We start from the raw sequence: 24,219 nt of genomic DNA on the forward strand, positions 1-24,219 counted from the left end.
TTGTAATTCATTCATTTTATTATGTATATAGACATATTATTGCATCTAGACTAGATACATAGCAAAATAAATATATCAAAAAAGTCAAAGCAACTTATAATTTGGAATAGAGGGGTATAAGAGCATCTCCAAGGGTTTTGCATTTGAGGTTTGCATTTGAGTAATTTGCTAAAAAGCTCCAAAAGAGGTATCCAACGGTTTTGCATTTGGAGTTTGCAATTTGGGTAACTTGGCAAATGAGGGAGCAAACTTGGCAAAAATGCCAAGCCGTGGACGACTTTGCAAACCCGATCGCGCGAGCAAAGTCACGCGCGAGGAAAGCGCGCGCGCCTAGAGACCTTCTATTTTTATCCTTTGTCAAGTCCAAATGTCAATTCCCTTAGAGATGACCTATTTTTATCTTTTGCATTTTGTTATAGAAGTTTGCAAATAGCAACAAATGCCAAGTCAATTTGCCAAATCCTTTGGAGATGCTCTAATCAAATACGAGACTCTTAGTGGTGCAGGTGAATAGTGTTGGTTGTTTTGTGACAAACTTAGCGGTCCTAAGGCCTTGTTTAGTTACACCTAAAATCTAAAAACTTTTCAAGATTTTCATCACATTGAATCTTGTGGCACATGCATAAAGTATTAAATATAGATTAAAGTAACTAATTGTACAGTTTGTTTGTAATTTGCGGGACGAATCTTTTAAGCCTAATTAGTCTATGATTGGACAATAATTATCAAATACAAACGAAAGTGCTATAGTACCCAAAAACTTTTTACCCAGAGAACTAAACAAGGCCCACCTCAAAAATCAAAAAGTTTTCAAGATTTCCTGTCACATCGAATCTTTCGACACATGCATGAATCATTAAATATAGACGAAAATAAAAAACTAATTGCATAGTTTAACTGTAAATCGCGAGACGAATCTTTTGATCCTAGTTAGTCCATAATTGGACAATATTTGCTACAAACAAACGAAAGTGCTACCATAGCGAAATCCAAAATCTTTTCACATCTAAACAAGGCCTTAAACCGATCTGGCTCTTGGTAGCCTAGTGCCTAGTTCATCGAGGCCTGTCGCCAAGACTCACAAGTTGACTCTTGGAGCCGTTTTTGTGTATGGAAGAGGAGCCGAAGACAAGACCTTTTTTTTTAATGGAAGAGGACCTAGAGAAGCCGTGGCAAATAGACACTAATTAGCAGCTAATTAACTCATCATGTTTGCTTCACCGGCACCTCCGTGCACCGTAGCAACAAATCAGAGCGTGTTAAATGGATAGCTCTGCTACTTTACCCGAGCAAAAACCGTACCAATCGGTTGTTCACCTTTTGGGATGGAATGATCGTCGAACATGAATTGTGTAGTATAGCTATTGGCCATCATCATGAAAGGCAAAATCAAATAACTCACAGACGAAGCAGCTATGCAAAAGCTTGTCTTGTGCTAAGCAATAAAAATACCTCTGTTGAGAATCCATGAGCGAGACAGATGTTGAGAATCCATGAGCGAGACAGACATGTCAGACCTAAAATATTTGCAATGCTGCTATGCAGACTCTCGGAGTAAAGTTCAAACAAAAAACACGTCAGCATCGCTTAAACCAGACATAAGTCCTAGAAAGAAGGTCATCACCTTCATGCATGCAATCGACAAGAAACAAAATATAGGAAACCAGTTAAGTTGGCAGGAGATAATCAGTTCCGTTATAGAACGAAAGTGATAGCTACAGTGACGACGCATCGTTAACATGTGCATATACGACGACAGAAAGACCAGAGAAGGATTTGGCCTGATGCCAAGCTTCCACTGCATTCACATAAGCAGGCTGTTCAAAAGTCCAACACCTGCACGCTTGCATGTCATCAGCTTGGAGACATCGAGCTAGGACTCTGGCTACTGAGCACAACGCAGACGGACAGGCTGAAACTTCGGTAGCAGGTAAAAAGTTCCATACCTATTTTTAGTCTTCTCCAACAACAAGACCTAAAAGACAACACTCTCTGCAAATAGGTATCAAGGAGAGAGGATATCCAAATTTGGGTTATGCCTCTCCTGATACCCAAAACCCAAAATAGATCTTCTGTAAGGGTACTCTGTTGGAGGCTATAGGTATTGTGTTGGAGACCTATTTTGGGTTTGGATTCCCAAATAGGTCTCCTATTGGAGACAGCCTAAATAGAGACAGTATCCGATCCGGACACTCAATTAGCACGGCCCCTGATGACATCAATGCCCATCTCAGTGGGATCTGTTGCCTGCAACTCCACCTGGATGCCGTCAAGCTCCCTCTTGAACCTCTCCTTGGAGCTTGCATACAGCATCTTGCTCCTAATCTTTGCCGTGTCCGGGGACCTTCAGATTCGCATCACATAAGCAAAAGAACAACAAACACCACACCACATGGTTTAATTTGCTGAACCAGATTCAGAATGATGCATGGTAAATGAATGCGGGTGCCAGCGCAGCAACCTTGATTATCATTCATAACAGTGCAACACCGATGACTTACCATGCGATGAAGAAGATCTTGCTCTTCTGGCACCCCTCCTCGGTGACGAAGTCGAAGTCGTAGACGCAGTACCTGCACTCGTCGGCTGGGAGGGTGGCGGCGAAGTCGTCGTAGGTGAGGTTGGGCTCGCCGAGCTTGTCCACGACCACCTGCTTCTGCTTCTCCTCGATCTTGAAGACGACGAAGCGGTAGGTGCGCTTGGCCTTGAGCTCCAGGAACTTGCGCTTGCAGTCGTCGTCCACGGCCATCCCGGACGCCGCGTTGGCCTGCACCGAGACACGCCGGAGATAAATACCGACGCGACGCACACTGTTTCATTCCGTCGAACACCCTATGTGCAAGAGACGTTTGCCAAAGAAATCGGCGGCACCGATTTCCCCAAAAGTAGTGGCATCCTGATCATTCCACGATCCTCTAACAAAAAACGCTCAAGAAGGCAAGAAGTGCATCATACACGCACAGGCAAATTAGTCTGAACACCAAGTTAGTTCAACCGGGCAATCCAACTCGCAATATCACCAAATTAGTACCGGACGGAGAAGACAAGCGAGGAAAAAAAAAACAAAGAAACAGGAGGAAGGGGAGCGGAGAGGGAGGCGGCGGGCGTACCATCTCGGAGGAGGAAAAGAAGCTGGCGGCGGCGGCGCGAGGAGAAGAAAATGTGCGGGGAGGACGCGGCGGAGAGGCGGTGTGTAGGGGAGAGGGAGAAGCCGAGAAGGAAACGCGGCGCGGTGCTGAGGTGGTGGTGGTGCGGCGCGTGAGGGGCGTCCGGCTCCTGCCTGCGCCGGCCTTCTTATCGCGACCGTGCTCCCCTCCCCCTTGCCCGTTGTTTGCCCGTCAGCCTTTTGCTTCCACGCCTCTGCCGTGTCCGCGATTCGAGCTTGCCTTGCCAACCCTCACTTCCTTCGTCTGTTGGTTTATCCTGAACAAATCGTTCACGCTAGGTGCAAACAAGCTGCAGCATTGTCAGTTTTTTTTTTTTTTTTTGAGAAACGCCTAAGCATTATCAGCTGCTTGCCGGATCTGGACGCCCTGAACTCGAGTGATTCCACAGAAGGTACGAAGATCAATGAGGGGCCACGGCCCACGGTCACCCTGTTCATGGTTTGGGTTTTGCGGCTTTTAGCGGGTTCACAACCCAACCCAATTTTTTAGCGCATAGAGTGGGTTGGTCTGGTTTAAGTGGTTAAAGAACGGCTCCGACGTCGTAGCCGGATTGGTTTGGTCTGGTCTGGCACACGGACTTACACGGATAAGTGCTTTATTGCTTTATTACACCGCTCGAGCTCGCCGGTGCTGCGGCCGCCGCCGCGCTCGAGCTCGCCGGTGCCGCCGCCGCCGCCGCTGCCACGCTCGCTGGTGCAGCGTTCGCATGCGTCGCGCTCGCCTACACCGCGTTCAAGCCCGCGCTCGCCAGTGCTGCGCCCGCCACCGCCGCGCTCGAGCTCGAGCTCGCGCCTGCCGCCGCCGCCGCCAGGCATTGAGTTTTTTTTTTTGGGTATCGATGGTTTAGCCGGTTTTTTACCGTGACCAGGATAGAAGGCTCTCGAAGCCTAGTTGGATACACGGTTCCAGCCCAAACCATGGAGTAACCATGACGATGGGTTTGGCTGGGCTGGTCATGGGCCGGCAGCCGGTTTTGTTAAACCGCTGTACAGGGTGAGCCCACGGAACACGGTCCACGGCCCCCTTTGGCCTAGCTTAAGATCATCGCCCCTGATGGCCCGGCGGCCCGGCCTATGAACGTTTCCACACCGTGCAGTCTACATGGCTGAACAAATCGTGGTAGGGACTAGGGAATGTGCAACTCGTACTGCTTTGGACCTATGGTGCTGCTGCTAATTTCCATACAGAAAAGGTTGATCAAACGGAGTGCTGTCTCGCCAGCTCGGATACAAAGCGCCGGACAGGCCACCATGCGATTCTTTCTGGTCGCGGAAGGTGCGGGAGCATACGCAAAAAAAAAAAAAAAAAAAAAAAAAAAAAACTTTGATTTCGTGGCACCAATGATGGTTCGTCGGTGTGGTCCCTTTCCTCAGCAGAAACTACCAATTTCGATGGACGGCGACGCTCCGGAAAGAAACGTTTGCTCAGCACCATTGATTTTGGATCAGCAAAAATCAAAATGCTGGTGACTTTCTAAGGTAAGTCAAGATTTTTGTGACTACACCAACATGGTCCGTTCAAAACATACCCCTCGTGTTTCGACCACGCCAACATGGTCCAAAAAAATTCATATCATGTACCGTCTTCAAACGGTACGTTGTGTCCAAGTTATAGTTCTATTCTTCACTGAAGAATTACATGCTTACAAAGCTTTGTGCACGCAATTCTTAAATCATCCGATCTCAACCTCTATTTTTATCTCGATCATGTCTTTTTCTCGCAACCAGCCATAGTAGCACCACACGTCTTAGCTCAATACCACTTTCTCGATCAGTCATCGTTGACGCTAACTTGTTGATGGTAGTGATTAATCTACCCTTGGCCCAACCTGCCTCCTCCACCTCTTGACCAGCGTCATCGATGCACCTCCATATGCCCGGCACCATCACTGGGCCGATTTTCACTCTCTGATTTTCAGTCTCTTCTAAGCTCACTACCAGACTGCAACAAAGCATACAAAACCCGAACCTCCAATGAGAAGAAAAAGATGTGTGTTCATGGTGGGGATAAAACAACCAAGTATTGTTTAACTTTTTTTGTAATTATGTTAGATAGTGGCCAGGCTCATTCAAATAGTATTAGTTTTGTAAAGATCTACTCATTGTGTCCTAAAAGAACATTCCTAGCTTTCTTCTAAGTTATCTATCTCAAGTTGATAACATCTATGAGAAGTATGAAGTTTATGATACCATATATTTGATTCCATTCAAACATAAAATTGCGTTTTTTTTGTGATAGAGGTGAACATATAAGCAGGTGCAACCACTCGTCAATGAATAGTCATTCCAGAACGAGGATCAGTGTGGGCAGAGCGCTTCAGCATGTCTGTTGACCTCAACACCAGTTCTAGGATTGGGGCAAGGCCAATGCACATTGGCTATACATTAGTTGTTAAAGCCATCATAGAAGAGAACCTTTTATAACTCCTGCATGAGAACAACAACAAAAGTGTCCTCGTGCTTTTTGTCACTGAAGCTCATACTACTTATGTAGGCCTCTCTACAGTTCTGCGAGCCACAACTAGAGGTGAGATAAGAGCTGAGCTTTGACTTGGAATTGTGAAGCTTATGTTTGTTGTGTGTTAGGGATAGCTTAAGGTAACTTTCAAGTTTGTCTCATGCTTTAGTGCAAAGAGGTGCTAATGTAGTTGATGTGCTATGTAGCACAAAACACTCCATCGTACAAACAACTTTTGCAATAGAACACTCTAGCACACAACATTTTTTGTCATTAATCTTGATGTTGTATAAGAGAGATGTGGGAGAGAGAACATGTCTGGTACACTACACTTTTATTACCTTGCACTAACTATTCAAGGATGGCATCACTTCTAAATTTTGCTCTACTATATCGCACCCACAAGAGTCTAGTCTCTAATGCTACACATTAAAAACACATGCTAAAGGTTTCCTAAGATGTACAATTTTGTTATGATTCTCATGGCGGGTGCAGTTACTATCTATGGTTCGTTCGTCCATGAACAGATCACATGTGCTTGTTGTCTAAATTCTATAGGTTAGCAAGCTTTACAATAGTAGAGAGGGAATCAACACCCATCTTATATTGTTATTTAAGACCAAACTTGCAAATTATGTGCCTAACACACACACAATAGATATCAGTGGTAGCAATTTTAAGAATAGGTAGCATGCCATCCTACTAGGAACCTTTAGAACCTAATCGCCTTATATCAACATGAAAAGCTTACCACAAAATATGTCACCTACCTTCCAAATATCCATGAACATAATAACTCGAAGAAATCATCAATGTTAATGCTTTTACAACACCGAATGAAAGGTATATGACATGGACAAATATTCCTAATACTGATAAGAGTTTAAATCGTAACATGTCTAGATAAAAAAATAATGAAGGTATAGGATATAGACAACTATTCCTAATGTTAGATAAAGATAAAGGTTCTAACTGAATTATATTCATATAACATGTCCAGATAAAAAGTTTCTAGCCAAATATAGTTCTTATTACTATTAAGTTCTATACCAAACAATAACTTAGTAAATTAATCCAACTGACAAAACTTCACAAACTAGAACGAGAAATGCAACAGCTAGCACCTAGCTAGTCACCATCCCTAAACACAAAAGCAACTAGAAGCTTGCTCGAGAGTGAAACACTCATCAACTGGCATTTACACTAGGAGACTCCATCATGAACCCTGGGTGTAATGCCTCATGGTCCTCTGTCTTAGGCTTGGTTGCTTGTAACAGCTGGACACACTCGTCGACCTTGACTGACAACATCTCTGACGAGCAAAGCAATGTGACCACCTCAGAGTTATCAAGCTCCAACAACATCCCAGTGATTTTGCTTGCAAGTTCAGGCTGCAATGAACAAGTGGCACATTTGTCACGTACCAAAACCCAATCCCTTTGTTATGGATGAAAAATATGTATTAAGAAAAAACATAAGATATTGACTCTAGAAAGTAGATTACCTGATGTCTCTCAACAAGCGGATAGAGCCTGTTCCCAAGCAAGTTTTTTTGTTCCGCGGGTGGAGCAGAAGCCAAATAGCTGCTGAAAGAATCATTCATCGTCGAAACAGGGTCACTTTGATGGATAGCCAAACCATTGGCCATAACATCATTCGAGAAGTACTTGGAATGGTTGAATCGCTGCAAAAGCTCCAACATATAAGTTAATATATAATTAATTTAGGTTTCCTAGTTAAAGTTAAATTAAAATTAAAAGGAAATAAAGAAATGAACAAATATGTCTGATAATAATAAATCATGAATAATAATATGTATAGGCATCATAAAAAATGTTATCAGACTGGGAGATATTTGAGGGAAATGCTTCATGTGTATAGATGACAAAGTAGCTATGCAACAAACCAAGCTTCTTTGCAATGTGCCTGCCATATAATATGTATAAAAATCCAATGTGCATGTCATTATTTGAACATGAGATACAACATAAATACCTGTCGAGGCATGGACATGAATTCTTTTGTTGGTTGTGCATGTGTCACATAGTTCATTGCATGAACTGCATGAGGAAGAGGCATCATGTTCCCACCCATCCTTCCCCGATTGCTTCTATAGTGCCTTGGTGAATTTGGCATCTATGATAATATGGTGAATAAGAGTTTACAAACTATTCATTGAACAATATAAAATTTTTGGTTAATCGGGCAAGGAAGGTACCATTGGTGAATGTATTTGCGGGAGATTTGGTGCTGAGGGGAACATATTTGGTCTCCATTCATGACTAAGTCCCATGGGTGGATACACAAATCCATGTCTTGGAGGACCTTGAGGGATATGAGCATTTGGGTGGGCAAAATATACTTGTGGATATCCAGTGGGGATCATAGAGTTCGTAGGTCCAACCATTCTTGCAAGCTGAGCAAAATGTTGTTGCAACTTGGCTCTTCTCTCCTCTTTTCTTTGGAAAATAGCAACATACAATGGTTTTCCAAAAAACATAACACCTGCTTAACAAAATTGAAGTAAACATGTTATTGGTTTTGAAACAATTGAGTATACTTCTTGCAATTGTGTCTATGAAAAATATATTACCTCGCATGCTATTTACAACACTCTTGGCCTCCTCAGGGGTACTATAGCATACAAATCCAAAGCCCCTACTGATGCCCTTATCATCACGCATGACCTTTGCTGATGTGATGTTGCCATATTCAGCAAAGCGAGCACGAAGTGCATCATCATCAACTTCATCATGGATGTTTTTGATATAGACATTTGATTCCTATCAACAATAGATACTTAGTTAATGGAAACATGAAGACCAATCACAAATGTGAATTTATGAAATGTTAGATCAGAACATATTAGTGCATCTTACATTGCTCTTAGTTATTATTTCATTTCTCTTTTCCTCGTGTAAGCGCTGCAAATATTGTTTCCTTTCCTCCTTCTTTTGAGCCCTCGCCACGTACAAGGCTTTCGATCCTTTAAAAAATAAGGACAAGATGAACATATATATATATATAATTTATTTAATAGACTTTAATGTTATTTGTTATTTATAATATAAAAAATATATTATTTTGGGAATGAACATACCTAGTAGCATCCCATGCATGGTCTCTTGTGCTTTAATGGCACTTTCAGGGTTTTGGAAACTAACAAATCCAAACCCCAAAGATGACCCATCAGGTCTCCTCATAATCTTCACACTAACTATCGGACCAAACTGAGAGAACTTTAATTTAACAAGTTCCTCCGTTATGTCATCATCTAGATGCTTCATATACAAGTTAGTAAACTTGTCATCATTATTTGCAGATCGTTCACTTTTCTTAATGAAAGTAGCTACATGCCTGCAAAATTTGTTAAGAACATTGTATAGGTAAAAACATACTATAAATAATGATAATAATTAGTGCAAATGACATGAACATACAGTTTTCTATCATTGAAAAGGGAGCCATTGAGGTTCCCAATTGCTTCATCTGCTGATTCTTGCGATGCAAATTGAACAAACCCATATCCTCTGCTGGTCCCATCCTCATTTTTGGCAACTTTACAAGATAAAACATCTCCAAACTTGGAGAACAATTCTTGAAGGCTCGCATTGTCAACAGAATTATTAAGGTTCTGTGAATTTCATACAACATAACTGCCAATCAGTACTTATATGTATAGCATATATATAGTTATAACAATACACATGGAGGAGATATGCTTATATATGGTGAAAATATCGCAATTATTACCTTAACAAAAATGTTACCAACACCACTTCTCCTGGCATCTGGATCCCTGTTGGACCACATCACCCTTATTGGCTTATCCAAAACCAAGCTATGATTCAACTTATCAAGAGCCATCACAGCTGACAAATGTTAGCAAGCTAGTCAGAGTCTTAATATAGTCCCTCCCACAAAGAAATTAAATTAGTCAACAAATACCTTATGATATTACCCATAATCCATAATATACAAAATGGATAACAAATTATGTAAAAATAAATAACATGGTAAGTTGTGCTTGGCTATGACGAAGAACAAATTAAATTAAATTAAGATAAAGCAAACATCTAAATTTTAGCGCACAAATTATATATAGAAGACTGCGTGCAACAACCCAAGTTCTATGCACAAGAGTATAATAATAATAATATTAAAAAACATATCAATTTTATTTTATTTATTTAGAAAATAAAATGCATGAAAAAATGTTGAACAAAAAAATGGCTAGACACATGTGGATATCTAAGCAAAATGCAACGCACAAGAATAATACTATCGAAGAGAACCTTCAAATTTTCACCTGGTATAAAATCACATAGATAATCTTGTCCAAATAAAATACGCACCACTTCTCTAAAAATCAACAATAGGAAACTGGTGGTGATTGGTGGCAAGGTGAAAAAAAAGACGGCCATCAGTTTATTATTTAAGCAAAACAAAACAAAGTGCACTGTTCAAAGAACGGCAACGAGAGACGATATGGTCACTTCAATTACGCAGGATCACTTGCTCATCATTCCAGGAAAAAAGAAGTGCCCAAAAATTATTCAACAATCAACAATCAGTTTAAATTTCGCAATAGTTCAAGTATCGTGTATATATCCGTGACGAATCTACACTGCTTATTGTGGTACGGAGTAAGTTCCATACATCACGTAAGGCAAACAGCGTGAGAAAGCAATAATGCCAAAGTACGTAGACTGAGCTGAAAGCTTTGCATGGATGCATGCAGGAAGCATGAGCGAGGCCTTCCTACCCGCCTCCATGTTTTGGTAGATCTGATTTTACCCTATTCCTCACTAGCCAAAACCCAATCCCCGAGCTCTAAATCTCGCAATATATCAACCGGCCGGGTCTAATAGCTCGCGACGACGGCACGAATGAATGAAAAAACGGGGATTTGCTGCGCGCGCGCGGCCGGATCAAGCGTGATCGACGATGGAGAGCATACCGTCGGCCCGAGAGAAGTAGTTCACGTATCCATAGCGGAGAGATCTGCTTGTGGCGTTGTCGCGGCAGACACGCACGGACGTGACAGTGCCGATCTTGCTGAAGGCGTCGAACAGGTGCTCCTCCGCCACGTCCTCGTGCAGATCGCCGACGTACAGCGCGGGCACCGCAGCTGCTGCCGGCTGCGCCTCCTCGTTTGCCGCCGCGGGCGCGGACGCCGATTCCTCCTGGCTATCAGCGGCCGCCGCCGCCGCCGCCGAGGCGTGCGCGGACGCAGGCGCTTCCATCTCCGACGCCGGCATAATCGATCAAAGCTCCCAGCACAGACCTGGAGCGCCCGGCCAGGGGGGCTCGCTACGGCAAGATGGGGGAGGCGATCGAAACCGGCGAGTGTGTTTCGGCGACGCGACGCGACGGTTTCTGCGAGGACGAGGGCCAAGAGACGCCACAGGTGGGCCGCCGCCTCCTTTTAATCTGCGGAGAGCGCGTCGGATACGGGAAACCGTCCGCGCCTGGCTGGCTGCCCGCTCATCTCGGTCTCGGTGTCCCGAACGCCTCACGGCTGGCTCACGCTCTTCTCCTTCCCTGCGCGCTGGGCCCATATTGTCGGTGTCAGGAGTGGGCCCCTGTTCGGTTCGGCCACGCCCCCCACCAGCCAGGCTCCCGGCGCTACCCTCTAGCGATGAGGGGTATTACCGCTCTGCCCTGAGCACCGCCCACGCGCAGCCAGGGGCAGAAGCGTCCGCGTCACCGTATTTGACCCCTCCCCCGTCCCGGTGGTGTCGGCGGCCCCGTCCTCCCCCTTTCCCCTCCGCGTCCAGCCCGCACGCGCCACCCACCCATCCGCGGATCCGGAGGCGCAGATCCGATCCGGCGATGGCGTCCACGGCGGCGAGGCGGCTGCGGGAGCTGCAGGCGCAGGCGGGGAACAAGACCTGCGTGGACTGCGCGCAGCGGAACCCGCAGTGGGCGAGCGTCTCCTACGGGGTGTTCATGTGCCTCGAGTGCTCGGGCAAGCACCGGGGCCTCGGCGTGCACATCAGCTTCGTGCGCTCGGTCACCATGGACTCCTGGACCGAGGCGCAGCTCCGCAAGATGGAGGCCGGCGGCAACGACCGCCTCAACGCCTTCCTCACAGCGCGCGGCGTCACCAAGGAGACGCCCCACGTCGCCAAGTACAACTCCAACGCCGCCGCCGTCTACCGCGACCGCATCGCCGCGCTCGCTGAGGGCAAGCCGTGGACCGACCCGCCCGTAGTCAAGGAGACGCCCGGATCTGGCGCGCCCGCCGCCGCTAGGAAGCCGCCCGTTCACACCTCCGCCGCCTCCGCCTCCGGAGGCGGCGGGTGGGATGACTGGGACGACGATTTTCGGCCGGACATGAGGCGGAATCAGTCGGTCGGATCATTCGCGGCCGCGGGAGGGCAGTCAGGGAGGCAGCCGCCGAGGTCCAAATCAACGCAGGACATGTACACGAGGCAGCAGCTGGAGGCGTCGGCGGCTAATAAGGAGGACTTCTTCGCCAGGAGGATGGCGGAGAACGAGTCCAAGCCTGAGGGGATCCCGCCATCCCAGGGCGGCAAGTACGTCGGGTTCGGATCCAGCCCAGCGCCGTCGGCAAATAGGAACGGCGGTGCTGCCCAGGGCGATGTCATGCAGGTCGTCTCTCAGGTAAAAAGATCATCTTTGTGCTATCGCTACTTGTAATGAACAAATCCATTTCACACACTTCATCACAAAGATAAAGACCATAACGTATTTTCCATCGATTGGATAATAATAATATCATCAATTTGTAGGAAAAAAAACAATTACTATGGAGTATATGTTTGCCTACAATGGTAGGGATTGGGATTTTATTCCTTGCTACTATTTGGCAGTAAAAATGGAGGATTTTACAACTTGTAACTGTTGTTACAATTACATACATAAATCAATTGCTCTAACTGGGGTTGTTTACTATAAGGAATTTGTTAGTATTGTGGTCTATTTCAAGTTTTAGAAGCCTATTGAACACCTCAACATAGTGATGATGCTTTTGTTCATTTCATTTACTGGGTAGTACAGGAACATACTGAGCTCCCCTGTAACACATTTACAGAAGGCCAGCACCACTTGTTTGAATTGTTTAAGCAAAATAGGTTTTGACATGCATGTTGGAATGTGTTTGGCCTCAACCTATATGTTGTAGTTGAATATCAGTTGATGCATTATTGTCCTCAGCTTACTTTGGTTGGTCATGTGAATATTGAGTTTGGTGTGGAGACTGCAGCATTATACCTTGTTTTGCAATTGTATATTGGTATGATATAGTTGCTTACCATAACACCTTTTTCAGGGATTTGGACGCCTTTCATTAGTTGCAGCATCTGCTGCCCAGTCTGCTGCCAGTGTTGTCCAAGTCGGCACAAAAGAAATCCAATCAAAGGTGACTAATACTTACCTATTCTGCTGTACAACAATTGATTCCTGGGTCTATTTATGCAAGTGGCTATGGAGTTTGAACCCCTTGGACTCACTGAGCTCATATAACTTTTTTTTATATACTTTTTTCTCAAACACTTCTTGTTTGAATCTTCTTGCAACAACACTACACTTTGAGACAAAGTCATGCTCAGGAATGTTTTTATATTACATTCTAGGAATGCTACATTTCGTTTTGTATGCAATAATCTTCTATCAACACTAAATATCCATTCTTCGTTTTGAAGCATGAACTTCATTGAACAAACATTATCACACGTAATTGCTCCTTGATCAACAATCTTAGTAGGTGTTAGACTACATCAAAGCATATTTTTGTTGGAACTTTTTTTGTAATCCACATGTTTTACATCACTGTTTTTTTTTCTGTCTGACGATTGTGCTTGTCTGGAATGCAGATGAGGGATGGGGGCTATGACCAGAAGGTGAATGAAACTGTCAGTGTTGTTGCCAATAAAACTGCAGAGATTGGAAGCAGGACCTGGGGGATCATGAGAGGAGTTATGGCGTTGGCCTCACAAAAGGTTGAGGAATATGCCAAGGAGGGAGGAATGAGTGGCTGGGGAGATGATTGGCAACGCAGCGAGCAGAACAGTGAGCCTTACCAAAGGTTTGAGCACGAGACCAACGGCAACAGTTGGAATTCCTCCCAAAATTCTTCATCGAAGAACAACAATTCCAGTTCTTGGGACGATTGGGACGACCAAGGCAAGAAGGATGAGCCTGCAAAACCGCACCAGAGCAGTGACTCCTGGGCTGGCTGGGATGATGGGAAGGATGATGGTTTTGATAGTCCTAGTTACAACAATCACAGCACCCCCAACAAGGGGAGCAACCAGAACGGGACAACCGGTGGCACATTTTGGACGGAAGGCGGCTTCCGCTGAAACCAGTCTCTTTTCCATAGAGCTATACTTTCAGGAGTTGTTACATGCCAGGAAATGTGAGGGTCCAGTGGTCGGTATTATTTGGGATACTGAAACCGTCGGGTGAAAGGGTTTGTGTTTTTGTACCATGTCTACAACTGTTATTATATCTAGTGAGATATATTTCTGTGGTCAATGCCCATTCGAAACTGCCCAAATGACTAAGAAATGTCGATTGGAAACTGTAATTTACACAACTTTGTCACATATTCTTTATTGGTTTTCGTTGGGTTTGTACCGGGCATGAGCCTTACCAAAAATTGCCGTGGTGGGTACTGGTGGCAAGCTACCAAAGTATATGTGCCCATTGAACTGGATATACAATTCTCTGATCGTGTCTTTACTTGGAGGCAGTATGGTGTCCACTCACCAACTGATAAGGCACTGAATTTCGGTGCTCTCTCTTTCTCTCGTATTGGCTACTTTCCTAGCCTTTGGTGGGACACAACGCTTGATTGTTGCTTTTTTGGTGGTTGATTCCAGGTAGGAGCTGACAGTGTGCCTCCACTTTTGGAATCCACTGACCACTGGTGCTGTTGTGGAACTGAGGTCGTTGGGAGGAAGAAGCCTGGATGATACCAACCTCAAGCTCACGTTCCTAACAGAATCGTTGACAGCTGTATCTTGCAGCTGATTGCTATTAGTATAATTGCGCATTCTAGCTTAAGCTTTAAGGACCCGCATGCACATACATATTCAGCTGTCTTATCCTGTAACTGCTGTATTACACCTGAACCCTTTTGCTGTCCATTTTGTAGTGAGCGTGTTCTAGAAATGGGATTAAGGGACTTCCTTTGAACTTGGTGGACGATGCGCATAGCTGTGCATGTAGAATGCTGTGATAGCTGACACAAAAGGAAAATTCCTCTGAACTTGGTGGATCATGCATGGATGATGGAAGTCATTATAATGCGCGTCAACTCATAATGCTTGAAATTTCTGTACTATTGTGGCATAAAACCAAACCTCTTTTCTGTCAGGCACCAAGCTAGGCTGCGCCTACATAGCTAAGTTTATATATCGTCACATCACCTAGAGGGAAATGCTTCAAGTCATGAATCCGGTTCTCCAGCGTACAGCAACACTGAAGAGTGAAGAGTCAAGAGACAAGAGAGGTCTCATCTGCACCTGAATGCTAAAGCATTGTAACAGATATAACAATCATTCTGAGGCTTGCTTAGTTGTACCACATGCATGCCAACTTGTATTCTAGACCTGTCCATGTGAAGCCGCACTAGCCTGGAATTCTTTTCTTCTCATCAGATGCACAAGATGCTCGGTGGGTCAGTCCCCCCATTTCCCCACGATTAGAGCAACTCTAGCCCCCAAAACTAGGCTTCTATTTTTAATTTGGGTGCTCTCCCTACTTCTTGGGGCTCAACTTTTTTGCTTCAGCTCCAACAGTAGCACCCAAATTTGGGCCCCCAAACATATTCCAGAGAGAATGATAGAAGGGACCCACTCGTCAGTGTCTTTTTATTCTTCCTCTTTCTTCTTCCTTTGGACATGGACATATTAGAGCATTGAGCCGGTTATTGTAGGATGTCATGCACATGCAAGGGTAGAGAGAGAGGGAGCATGCGTTGGGGTTAGGACACGCGATGGAGGATGGGGGCTGCCCTGTTGGGCCAACAGGAATGGGGTCTGGGGGAGAAATATGGGTGCCCAGCCAAATATAGGGTCTGGAGTAGGGGCCCTGCTGGAGTAATATTTTTAGACTGGGCACCCATATTTAGCTATTGGGGCTTGAGTAGGGGCTCTGCTGGAGTTGCTCTTAGAAGACACGAGATATTTTGTAGTTTGATTGAGCTTATCAGCCGAATCTACCAGCTATTCAGCAATGTTTTTCTCTCATAATAAATCAGCCAACAGTAATTTCTGTCATGACTTATTAGCCAAAAGAACAATGATGTATCTATATCCATATCATGGTGTTTAGAACATCTTTAGCGGTGTCCTAATATTCACCCTTAATAGACAGGTATTGGCAAGGGCAAAAACAGGATCATTCTTGAGCCGGTGTTGAGCCTTAAATACAACACAATTAGGCCAATCAACAGTAGTTCTTAGCCTCATGTATTATATTGGGAAAGAGGAGAAGGAGATTCTCCGCCTTTGATGGGTGCTGCAGCACTGCCAATACGATGCCCTAGCTCCGCAACTAGGTATTGGTAGCCTTACAACGCAGCATGTACATGCTTAGCATTGCTTATCTGGACCATCTAAATATGCTTTGAAATTCATGTTGTTGCACTTTTCTCTATAGTTTCACACTTTTCCTCATTGTCTCACACTCTCTCTCTATTGTTTCACACATCTCGATGCATAGTCAACAGTGTGGATAAGCAATGCCCAACATGTAAACACCTTATTACTAGTATTTTGTAACTATTGGAAGAGTTACTGCAGTTCGTGTTCTAAAATATAGCCCGTGCTCATCCAACAAGTGAAATCATGTGTCAAGAGCCTTCTTCTATCTCTGAGTTTTTTTCGGCGTGACTCTATTACCTTAGTCATCCCTCCGCTTTATCCTTTTAAGATCTCGTTCCACCTCCTAGCATCCTTTTCTTCTCCCTGTGTATTTCTTTTTGGCTTGACTCAATTACATTCGCCATCCCTCCATTAGATCTTTTAAGCTCCCGCTCCACCTCCTAGCATTGCCTCTGCGATGCTGCACGTGGGCTACTTCATAAATCTGTTTGCTTATTTTATAAGTCGTACTTTTTCTACTAGTCAACAGTGTTTTTCTCTCACAATAAATCAGCGAACAGTGCTTTCAGCCATGACTTTTTAAACAAGTGGACATGCTCGATTTGCTTGTGTATGCCTCAAAGAGGTGGTGGCGGTGGGCACAGACGAACGCGTGAAGAAAGAATATGTAGTTGGTGGAGGCAATAAAAATACCGGAGAAGATGTAACTCCTCTTTATTTGAGGGGGAGATGGGCAAAGACGAATGCGCAAAGAAAGAACATGTAGTTGGTGGAGACAACAAAGTATCAGAGAAGATGCAACTCCCCTTTATTTGAGAGGAGATGAAAGATTTGCAAATACTTGTGTGTCCCTAATATTATACCCCTTCTGTTTCAAATTATAAGATGTTTGACTTTCGTATACATACATAACTTTCATACAGTAATGTACTTACATATACACTGTATCTAATCTAGATATACATAATAAAACGAACGATTCAGATCCACTCTGCATGTGAGTAGACCACACCTACCACCATCCTACTTACGTCTTTGTCCTCGCTTCACGTAAAAGGATTAACACGAGGATGATGAGATAGACTCTAAAAGTCTTATATGTTGGTTTAATCCACTCTTAACAACCAAGATGGGACTAAGGGGTTGTTTGATCGGCAGCCGAAGGCTGCCACCATCATGTAGCCCGCGCCACACTTTTGTGACGATCATTTCGGGCACCACACTCGCCACGATACAATGCAGGCAAAAGCTATGGCGACCGTATGACGAGGCGAGGAACCAAACGTCAGCTTTTTATCTATGGCAGCCAAACTTTAATCATAGCGAGTTATAGTGAACATCCAAACAACCTCTAAATTTTTTCACAATTATCTCATAACATATACATAGCCCACCACAAGCTAAATTCTAAATCGGGTCAAATGTAACATGGCTTCACCCCTACAAAGTGTCGTGTGGCTGTACACAATATTTGATCAACATGTAAAAAGAATGTGTCTACCTTAATAAAATTAATTAATTAATACTATTGTAATTTGACTAAGCTCTACGACAACACCATGTGTATTATATATATTGTATGTATATATAATAGAATGTTCATAAATCGTGATAAAGCAGCTTTGCGCAGTTCACGTCGAAAACGGATTTCCAGAACTGGAAGTAGAAAAGAATACGAAAGCAGTTCCGGTCTCGGAACAAGCCGAGCTAGAAAGTAATTTATAAGATAAATGTTTTAAATCTAATTAATTTATGATTAGACATTAATTATCAAATAAAATGAAAATATATCTTAACAACTCAAACTAAACACGTCTCTAGATTGTTAAAGTTTAACAAGTGTTATATTATTTTCGTTTTATTTGACAATTAATATCCAATCATAGACTAATTAGGCTTAAAAAATTTATCTCACAAATTACTCTCTAGCTTTGTTTTTAATTTTATAAATAATCTATATTTAGTACTCCATGCATACGTCTAAGGCCTTGTTCAGTTTCTAAAATTTGGGGTTTTTGGACACCGTAGCACTTTCGTTTTTATTTGACAAATATTATTTAATCATAGACTAACTAAGTTCAAAAGATTTATCTCGTGATTTACGGGCAAATTGTACAATAAATTTTTATTTTCATCTATATTTAATGCTCTATACATATGCCGTAAAATTCGATGTGATGAAAAATCTTAAAACTTTTAAAAAACTAAATAAAGCCTAAACATTCGATAAGATGCATGGTAAATTTTAATAAGTCAAACTAAACGGGGCCCAGCAGGCAATCCAACCAATCAGTGGCAGTGCCCGTCCGCGTCACGCTCTCGTGGGCCGTGGCCGTGGCCGTGCGCTCCACGGCCCCACCGCCTCAGCGCGCGTTCTCTCTACGCGTCTCCCCGCCTATATTTTATCTGGCGGCCGCCTTTCCCACCCGAAAAAAAAAAATCTCCAATTCCCCACCCCAACGCGCTACCCTAACCAGATTTCGCCGCTTGCTCCCCGTCGACCTCCCCCATCTCCCTCCAGCTAACCCTAGCCCAGCCCCCGAGATCTACTCCGCGCGAGCAGCCATGGCCGAGACGCTCGACATGACCCTCGACGACATCATCAAGAACAACAAGAAGAGTAACTCCTCCTCCGGTGGGGGCCGCCGCAGCCGCGGCGGATCCGCCCCTGGCGGCGGCGGCGGCGGCGGCAGCGGCGGGGTCGGGCCGACCAGGCGCCCCTTCAAGAGGGCCGGGAACAGGCAGGCGCCCTACCAGCCGCCGAAGGTACGAACGAATCGAACGGGCTGTTGCTCCGCGTCGCCCGGCGGAGGATGCGGGGGCTTCGGACTTCGCTGACTCGGGCGGGAGGAGATGGTCGGGTGATTTTCTCACTGTGGTGTGACGCGATCGATCCAGGCCCCCGACGTTGCGTGGCAGCACGACATGTACCCTGCGGTCGCCGCAGGAGGAGGCGGCGGCGGGAGGGTCTCGGCTCTCGAGACTGGTACCAAGCTCTACATCTCCAACCTGGACTTTGGGGTTTCGAACGAGGATATCAAGGTATATACGTTTCGCCGGGTAGAAGAGTGTTCTGTTGTTGCTTCTGAATTTAACTTTTAGAAGCCCTTAAATAGCTGGCCAGAAGTGCGATTGGCTAGATTCGCGCTCCTGAAGATCGAGCCCGGCACATATTTGCCTTTTGGGGCTATGTACTACCGCAGATCTATTGTGGTTACACTGGGCCTCAGTAGTTGGTAGCTGTCGCATGTATGGCTTGTAATTGTGGCGTTTTGCTGTGACTTTGGTTAACATGTTCAGATATTGTTCTTGTGTTTTCCTAATGTAGGTGTTTAGATCCAGTGGAGATCCATATCTGTCTATTGATTGTTATTTGTTTTCTCGAATAACTTAGTGGCTCTGCATAACGATATAGGATTTAAAGCTTTCATACTATGCTCTCTGCTTCGACATGTAAAAATATGCTCATGTTTTATCCACAAATTTGTACTAGTTTGGTTTGATTACTTTTCTTCTCTTGACATGCTTATGATTATTTGGGAGACATCGGTTAAGTTATTATTATTATCTACAATAGGTGCTAGTTCTGTTTAACTGTGATTTAACTTATGCTTGATATTTAAATTTAGTTATGTTCTAAGATCTCAAACTACAGTGAAGTTTATGTGGATCAATTAGTCTATCACATGCCACAGACATCAGATGGATTCTCTTTGTAAAGTCGAATGCCTTGTTAAACATTATCTGACTAGTTTTGTATGCATCATGATGCAGGAGCTTTTCTCTGAGCTAGGTGATCTGAAGCGCTACTCCATAAATTATGATCGAAGTGGCAGGTCTAAGGTGCAGATGCTATCTTATGATCTTTTACCTGTCTCTTACACCTAATTTTTGGGTCTCTTACATTTGTTGTACCTTGTACCTCACAGGGTACAGCAGAAGTTGTATTCGCAAGGCGTTCTGATGCTGTAGCGGCAGTTAAGAAGTATAACAATGTCCAACTTGATGGTAAGCCCATGAAGATAGAGATAGTTGGGACCAATACTCCAACTGCAGCTGCTGCTCTTCCAGTCTCTAATGGTGGCCATGCTAGGAATGCTGCGAGGAGGTATATTTCTCATCCGCTTGTTCATCCTGAATCAATATCATCTGTAGGGGCATGTTTGGCAGTATTCAAAATTACTAGCGATTATCATGTTTTAATTATTCATTGTTATATCAATTGTGTCAAAGAAAGCTCTCCTGTCCAGTTCCAACTCATCTCTGTCAATCTAACACGGCAAATAAAATGATACGATTTTGTTATATAACAGCTATTGTTTATAAGTGCGTAATGATCATTCTCATTGTACAGTAGGCTATTTTGAAATGGGATAAACTTAAGTCATGAAAATTTATGTGTTTGTATCATTCTTATAGTTCATCTAATAAAATTTTGATGTCAGTGGATATTTCTGTAGTTGATTAACCTTTTTTTAGGCAAAAACTGGGGGGGGGAGATCCCCACAGTACATTTTCAATTTACCTTGGTAAAATTTTGATGTTATAGTTCATCTAATAAAATTTATCTATATATAAATGCCATGTTTCTTATTTCTTTGTTAAATGTGGACTTATGTATAATTTATCTTCACCTATATATAGATGCCATGTTTCTTATTTCTTTTTAATCTAGCCTATTCTCATTATATAATGTTTACTAAATATCATTTAAATATCACAGTGCACCTAGGGGTGCCGCCCCAGCAGGTATGCCGCAGCGTAGACCCCATCAGAGGGGTGGGAGGCGTGGTGGTGGATCTGGTGGTGGTCGTCGTGGCAAAGAGCGCAGCACGCCGAAGTCGGCTGAAGAACTTGATGCTGACTTGGAGAAGTATCATGCTGATGCGATGCAGACCAACTAAATACTTTCACAAATTTGATATTTGGCATCAAATATGAAGCGCATTAGTCCTTTCATTCCAGCTGTTTGTGCTACTATGTTCAGGGGACAACAAACCTTATGTTTGTGGGGGGTATTGCTTTACTGAATTTTTGTGGGTTTTATGTGTCACAATAGAACTAGAGTTGGGTGATGCTGAACACTTCTATGGAAATTACTTGGTTGCCTTTAGTTTCTGTACCTAATGCCGAGGAGACAAGAATCATCCAAAGTTGCTCAACATGTGAAAGTTGGTGATGTATGAAGGTGCCCACATTTCCTTTGACTCCCCACTATATTATATCTTGAAGGTAAAAGAGACTGGGCTTCAGATGTCCCTGGTTATCTAGTTGTGCGCTTTCACTCTGGTATTTCTCAGATGTTTATCTGCTGTAGGCCGGTTCAAGCTCCAGCCATCTAAGTAGGAGGTATGCATTTTTTCAGCTGCTCAAGTCCTTTCATAGGTTCATATTTGTGCTTTGTGGCAATGAGGTTAATGGCCCACCCTTTTTCATATTGCAGGTGGCTGTTGCATATTGTGAAACATCGTGATATTTATTTTGGGCATCTTAAGCTATCCTCTGGCACATTAAAGATTTCATTAGCTTCAAGGTGCCTTTCTTTTATAAGTTGATTCCATACTTGCATAATCTTCACTCAGGTGTCCACAAACTCGTGAGTTAACTGTGGACTTGGCTGTCACTAGTCTGATTGAAGCATCATGGTGCAAATCCTGCTTCAAGATCTGCTATTGATAGCTTAGAGATAGCTGTACTGTCAACGCCTCTTCATCATTTTGGACTTCTAGGCTCTCTGTGTATTTATGCTGTATATGAGCATATGGGGCATCCTCTATAATGGTGGATCTCATATACTGCGCTTTGGAGTTCCTTTCAACTTCACTTGGGAGCCTTTGATATGACACAAATAGAGTCATGTGAGGCCCAGAACATCAGTTTCTCACGGAAACTCTTCCCTTTTGCTTGCTTTCATACTTTGTCAATGGCGATGCTGGATGTGGAACTTATTCTAACATCAAACTTGGCTGTGTGATCCCCAGTGGCTGTGGTTTGAATCATCCTGGTTTCCCAATCTTGGGATTCTTGGCCACCATGCTGGCATTGATATAGGAACTGAAACAGTTTTGTTCCTTCCCATAACATCTGAACTAGTGGTAATAGCTGTTACTTGGATTAGGTTGTAGGAGTCTTTTGTTTCCTATTATTAATGGTTGAGCTCTATTGCAAAATATGTCAATCTGTTGCGCTTTTTACTGCTTAATGATTAACTTTCTATTGCTGCTTTTGTGAAATGCTATATGGTAAAATCGAATTGTAGAACTGTATCCTCGTTCCTTTTATAGTTGGAATAAACACCTTCTCAATATCCCTTTTTCAACTATAGACACCTATTCAATATTTGTCTTCTCCATATGGACAAATGAAATGCTAATGGATTGCATATGTTTTTGTTGTCTCGAGTTGTGCCCGCATGCTGCATAAGATTTGGTGCAAACTAAAGCTAATACAAGTAACCAAAAAAAAATAGTGCACTTTTAGGACTTATTTTTTTTTTTTTTTATTCTGACTAGTTCATGACTAGTGCACCTACAACCAGTATGCCTGTTTGCATTATTAGGGACGGGAAATAGTCTAGTTAGTTCTACGCATTTAAATAGTATCTCATTTTTATGGGATGATAGATGTGTGCATGTGTACGTGCTGCGAGGCCATGCAAAGAACCTGATTTCCCAGACTGGAACGGAGAACTCGAGCAGCCCACGGTGAATGAAATCGCTATCCGACTTTTCCGATTTGCTGCTCCCGCCTCCCAGCATGAGTATTGGCCAGAACCCAATGATGGTTGGATACACAGCTACCACGTGACGATTTGTTGGGTTTACGGAAATACTTAACAGGCGCTGAATTATCTAAATGACGTTATACCCTGCAGCTGCTAAGATCAAGGTCCGGTTTGTTTTGGCTTATCTAACTTCTGACAGCTAAAAGTCAGAATCTAAAACAGCCTAGCTTTTGGGTTGGTTTTTGCTGTTTGAGCTTTTATCTAAAATTCAGAAGCTATTTGGGTTGGTTTTTGAGCAGTTGGAAGGCTAGTTTTGAGTAAATGCACTATATATAAAAGCTGAGAGCATGATCTGAGGAGCTTCCAAAACCGAGTCTAGGGGCCAAAAGTTGCGACTTTAACAAACAAGCCTTGGGGGTGTTTTCCCGTAGAATGCTAATTACTTTGGAGTAATGAAATGCAAAACATCAAAATTTGGAGTAATGAAATGCAAAATACCAAAATGTTTAGGGTTATGTTTAGTTCCATCTAAAATGTAGAATTGATTGTTCTCACGAGAGCCTCTTGAGATTCTTTTTGGGTTTTTTTGGTCTTTTGAGGTCCAAATCCAAAATAGAGAATAACTACTTTTTGTCAAATTTTTTGCATGTGGTTTAGTTTCATTTTGCAAAATGATAGACCAAAACCATTTTTTTTGAAAAAAGAGAACTAAACACCTCCTTAAAAGTACGATTAAGACGTACGATTAAGGGGGTGTTTAGTTCCCCATATATAGAATCTAAAATGTAAAATACCAACTAGTTTGGAGTGATAAAATACAAAATGCCAAAATTTTTAGGGTCATGTTTAGTTTTCATCTAAAATGCAGAATTTATTCTCCTCATGAGAGTCTCTTAAGGTTCTTTTTGGTTTTTTTTTCAGCCTCTTGAGGCTAAAATCTAAAATAAAGAATAACTAATATTTTGCCAAAAAATTTATAGTGTTTAGTTTCATTTTGCAAAATAATAAATCAAAATCTATTTTTTTTAGAAAAAAGAGAAACTAAACACCCCCGAAGTAATCTAGAACCATATAAACGTCGGGGACCATGGTTAAACTCCAACACCGCCGCCGCATCCGAATCCTGCACGGTCGCCGCATCCGAATGCTGCGCACTGTGCGCAGACGCCGTGGTGCCGCCGCCGCCATGGCCAGCACCAGCAACGTAAGCGTCGTTGGGCTCGGCCACCACCAGTCCACGTGTGAGGGCTCTTGGCCCTCGCTGGTCGCTGGCACGCTGCAAACCTCCGTG

At 43.5% G+C, this 24,219-nt stretch overlaps 4 protein-coding genes across 4 annotated transcripts; 2 read left to right on the top strand and 2 right to left on the bottom strand.

Moving 5' to 3' along the window:
* On the bottom strand, positions 1,556–3,455 carry LOC8081480 (actin-depolymerizing factor 7). The gene is made up of 3 exons (XM_002468041.2): positions 3,111–3,455; positions 2,502–2,767; positions 1,556–2,344 (listed from the first exon to the last, which is right to left on the bottom strand). The coding sequence occupies exons 1-3, from the start codon at positions 3,111–3,113 to the stop codon at positions 2,194–2,196; spliced, it is 420 nt and encodes a 139-aa protein (XP_002468086.1). The 5' UTR covers positions 3,114–3,455; the 3' UTR covers positions 1,556–2,193.
* LOC8081490 (polyadenylate-binding protein 4-like) lies at positions 6,587–11,026 on the bottom strand. The gene is made up of 10 exons (XM_002468042.2): positions 10,585–11,026; positions 9,378–9,496; positions 9,065–9,258; positions 8,725–8,981; positions 8,504–8,610; positions 8,218–8,407; positions 7,843–8,129; positions 7,620–7,760; positions 7,129–7,308; positions 6,587–7,015 (listed from the first exon to the last, which is right to left on the bottom strand). Exons 1-10 carry the CDS (start codon positions 10,883–10,885, stop codon positions 6,812–6,814), a joined length of 1,980 nt encoding a protein of 659 aa, XP_002468087.2. The 5' UTR covers positions 10,886–11,026; the 3' UTR covers positions 6,587–6,811.
* Positions 11,353–14,253, top strand: LOC8081491 (ADP-ribosylation factor GTPase-activating protein AGD7). Its single transcript, XM_002465419.2, has 3 exons — positions 11,353–12,254; positions 12,922–13,011; positions 13,466–14,253. The coding sequence occupies exons 1-3, from the start codon at positions 11,460–11,462 to the stop codon at positions 13,952–13,954; spliced, it is 1,374 nt and encodes a 457-aa protein (XP_002465464.1). The 5' UTR covers positions 11,353–11,459; the 3' UTR covers positions 13,955–14,253.
* Positions 18,621–22,115, top strand: LOC8084918 (THO complex subunit 4A). Its single transcript, XM_002465420.2, has 6 exons — positions 18,621–18,970; positions 19,103–19,246; positions 19,979–20,047; positions 20,134–20,312; positions 20,928–21,553; positions 21,648–22,115. The coding sequence occupies exons 1-5, from the start codon at positions 18,770–18,772 to the stop codon at positions 21,106–21,108; spliced, it is 774 nt and encodes a 257-aa protein (XP_002465465.1). The 5' UTR covers positions 18,621–18,769; the 3' UTR covers positions 21,109–21,553; positions 21,648–22,115.

The sequence above is a fragment of the Sorghum bicolor genome, chromosome 1, assembly GCF_000003195.3.
Source record: "Sorghum bicolor cultivar BTx623 chromosome 1, Sorghum_bicolor_NCBIv3, whole genome shotgun sequence".
NCBI lineage: Eukaryota > Viridiplantae > Streptophyta > Magnoliopsida > Poales > Poaceae > Sorghum > Sorghum bicolor.

Coding starts and splice junctions, on each gene's coding strand:
- LOC8081491 (XM_002465419.2), top strand. CDS start 11,460: ATGGCGTCCACGGCGGCGAGGCGGCTGCGGGAGCTGCAGGCGCAGGCG. Junction 12,255..12,921: donor TCATGCAGGTCGTCTCTCAG/GTAAAAAGATCA, acceptor CACCTTTTTCAG/GGATTTGGACGCCTTTCATT. Junction 13,012..13,465: donor CAAAAGAAATCCAATCAAAG/GTGACTAATACT, acceptor TCTGGAATGCAG/ATGAGGGATGGGGGCTATGA.
- LOC8084918 (XM_002465420.2), top strand. CDS start 18,770: ATGGCCGAGACGCTCGACATGACCCTCGACGACATCATCAAGAACAAC. Junction 18,971..19,102: donor CGCCCTACCAGCCGCCGAAG/GTACGAACGAAT, acceptor CGATCGATCCAG/GCCCCCGACGTTGCGTGGCA. Junction 20,048..20,133: donor ATCGAAGTGGCAGGTCTAAG/GTGCAGATGCTA, acceptor TGTACCTCACAG/GGTACAGCAGAAGTTGTATT.
- LOC8081480 (XM_002468041.2), bottom strand. Junction 2,345..2,501: donor AAGATCTTCTTCATCGCATG/GTAAGTCATCGG, acceptor GCGAATCTGAAG/GTCCCCGGACACGGCAAAGA.
- LOC8081490 (XM_002468042.2), bottom strand. CDS start 10,885: ATGCCGGCGTCGGAGATGGAAGCGCCTGCGTCCGCGCACGCCTCGGCG. Junction 8,611..8,724: donor CATGCATGGGATGCTACTAG/GTATGTTCATTC, acceptor TATTTTTTAAAG/GATCGAAAGCCTTGTACGTG. Junction 7,761..7,842: donor CGCAAATACATTCACCAATG/GTACCTTCCTTG, acceptor ATATTATCATAG/ATGCCAAATTCACCAAGGCA.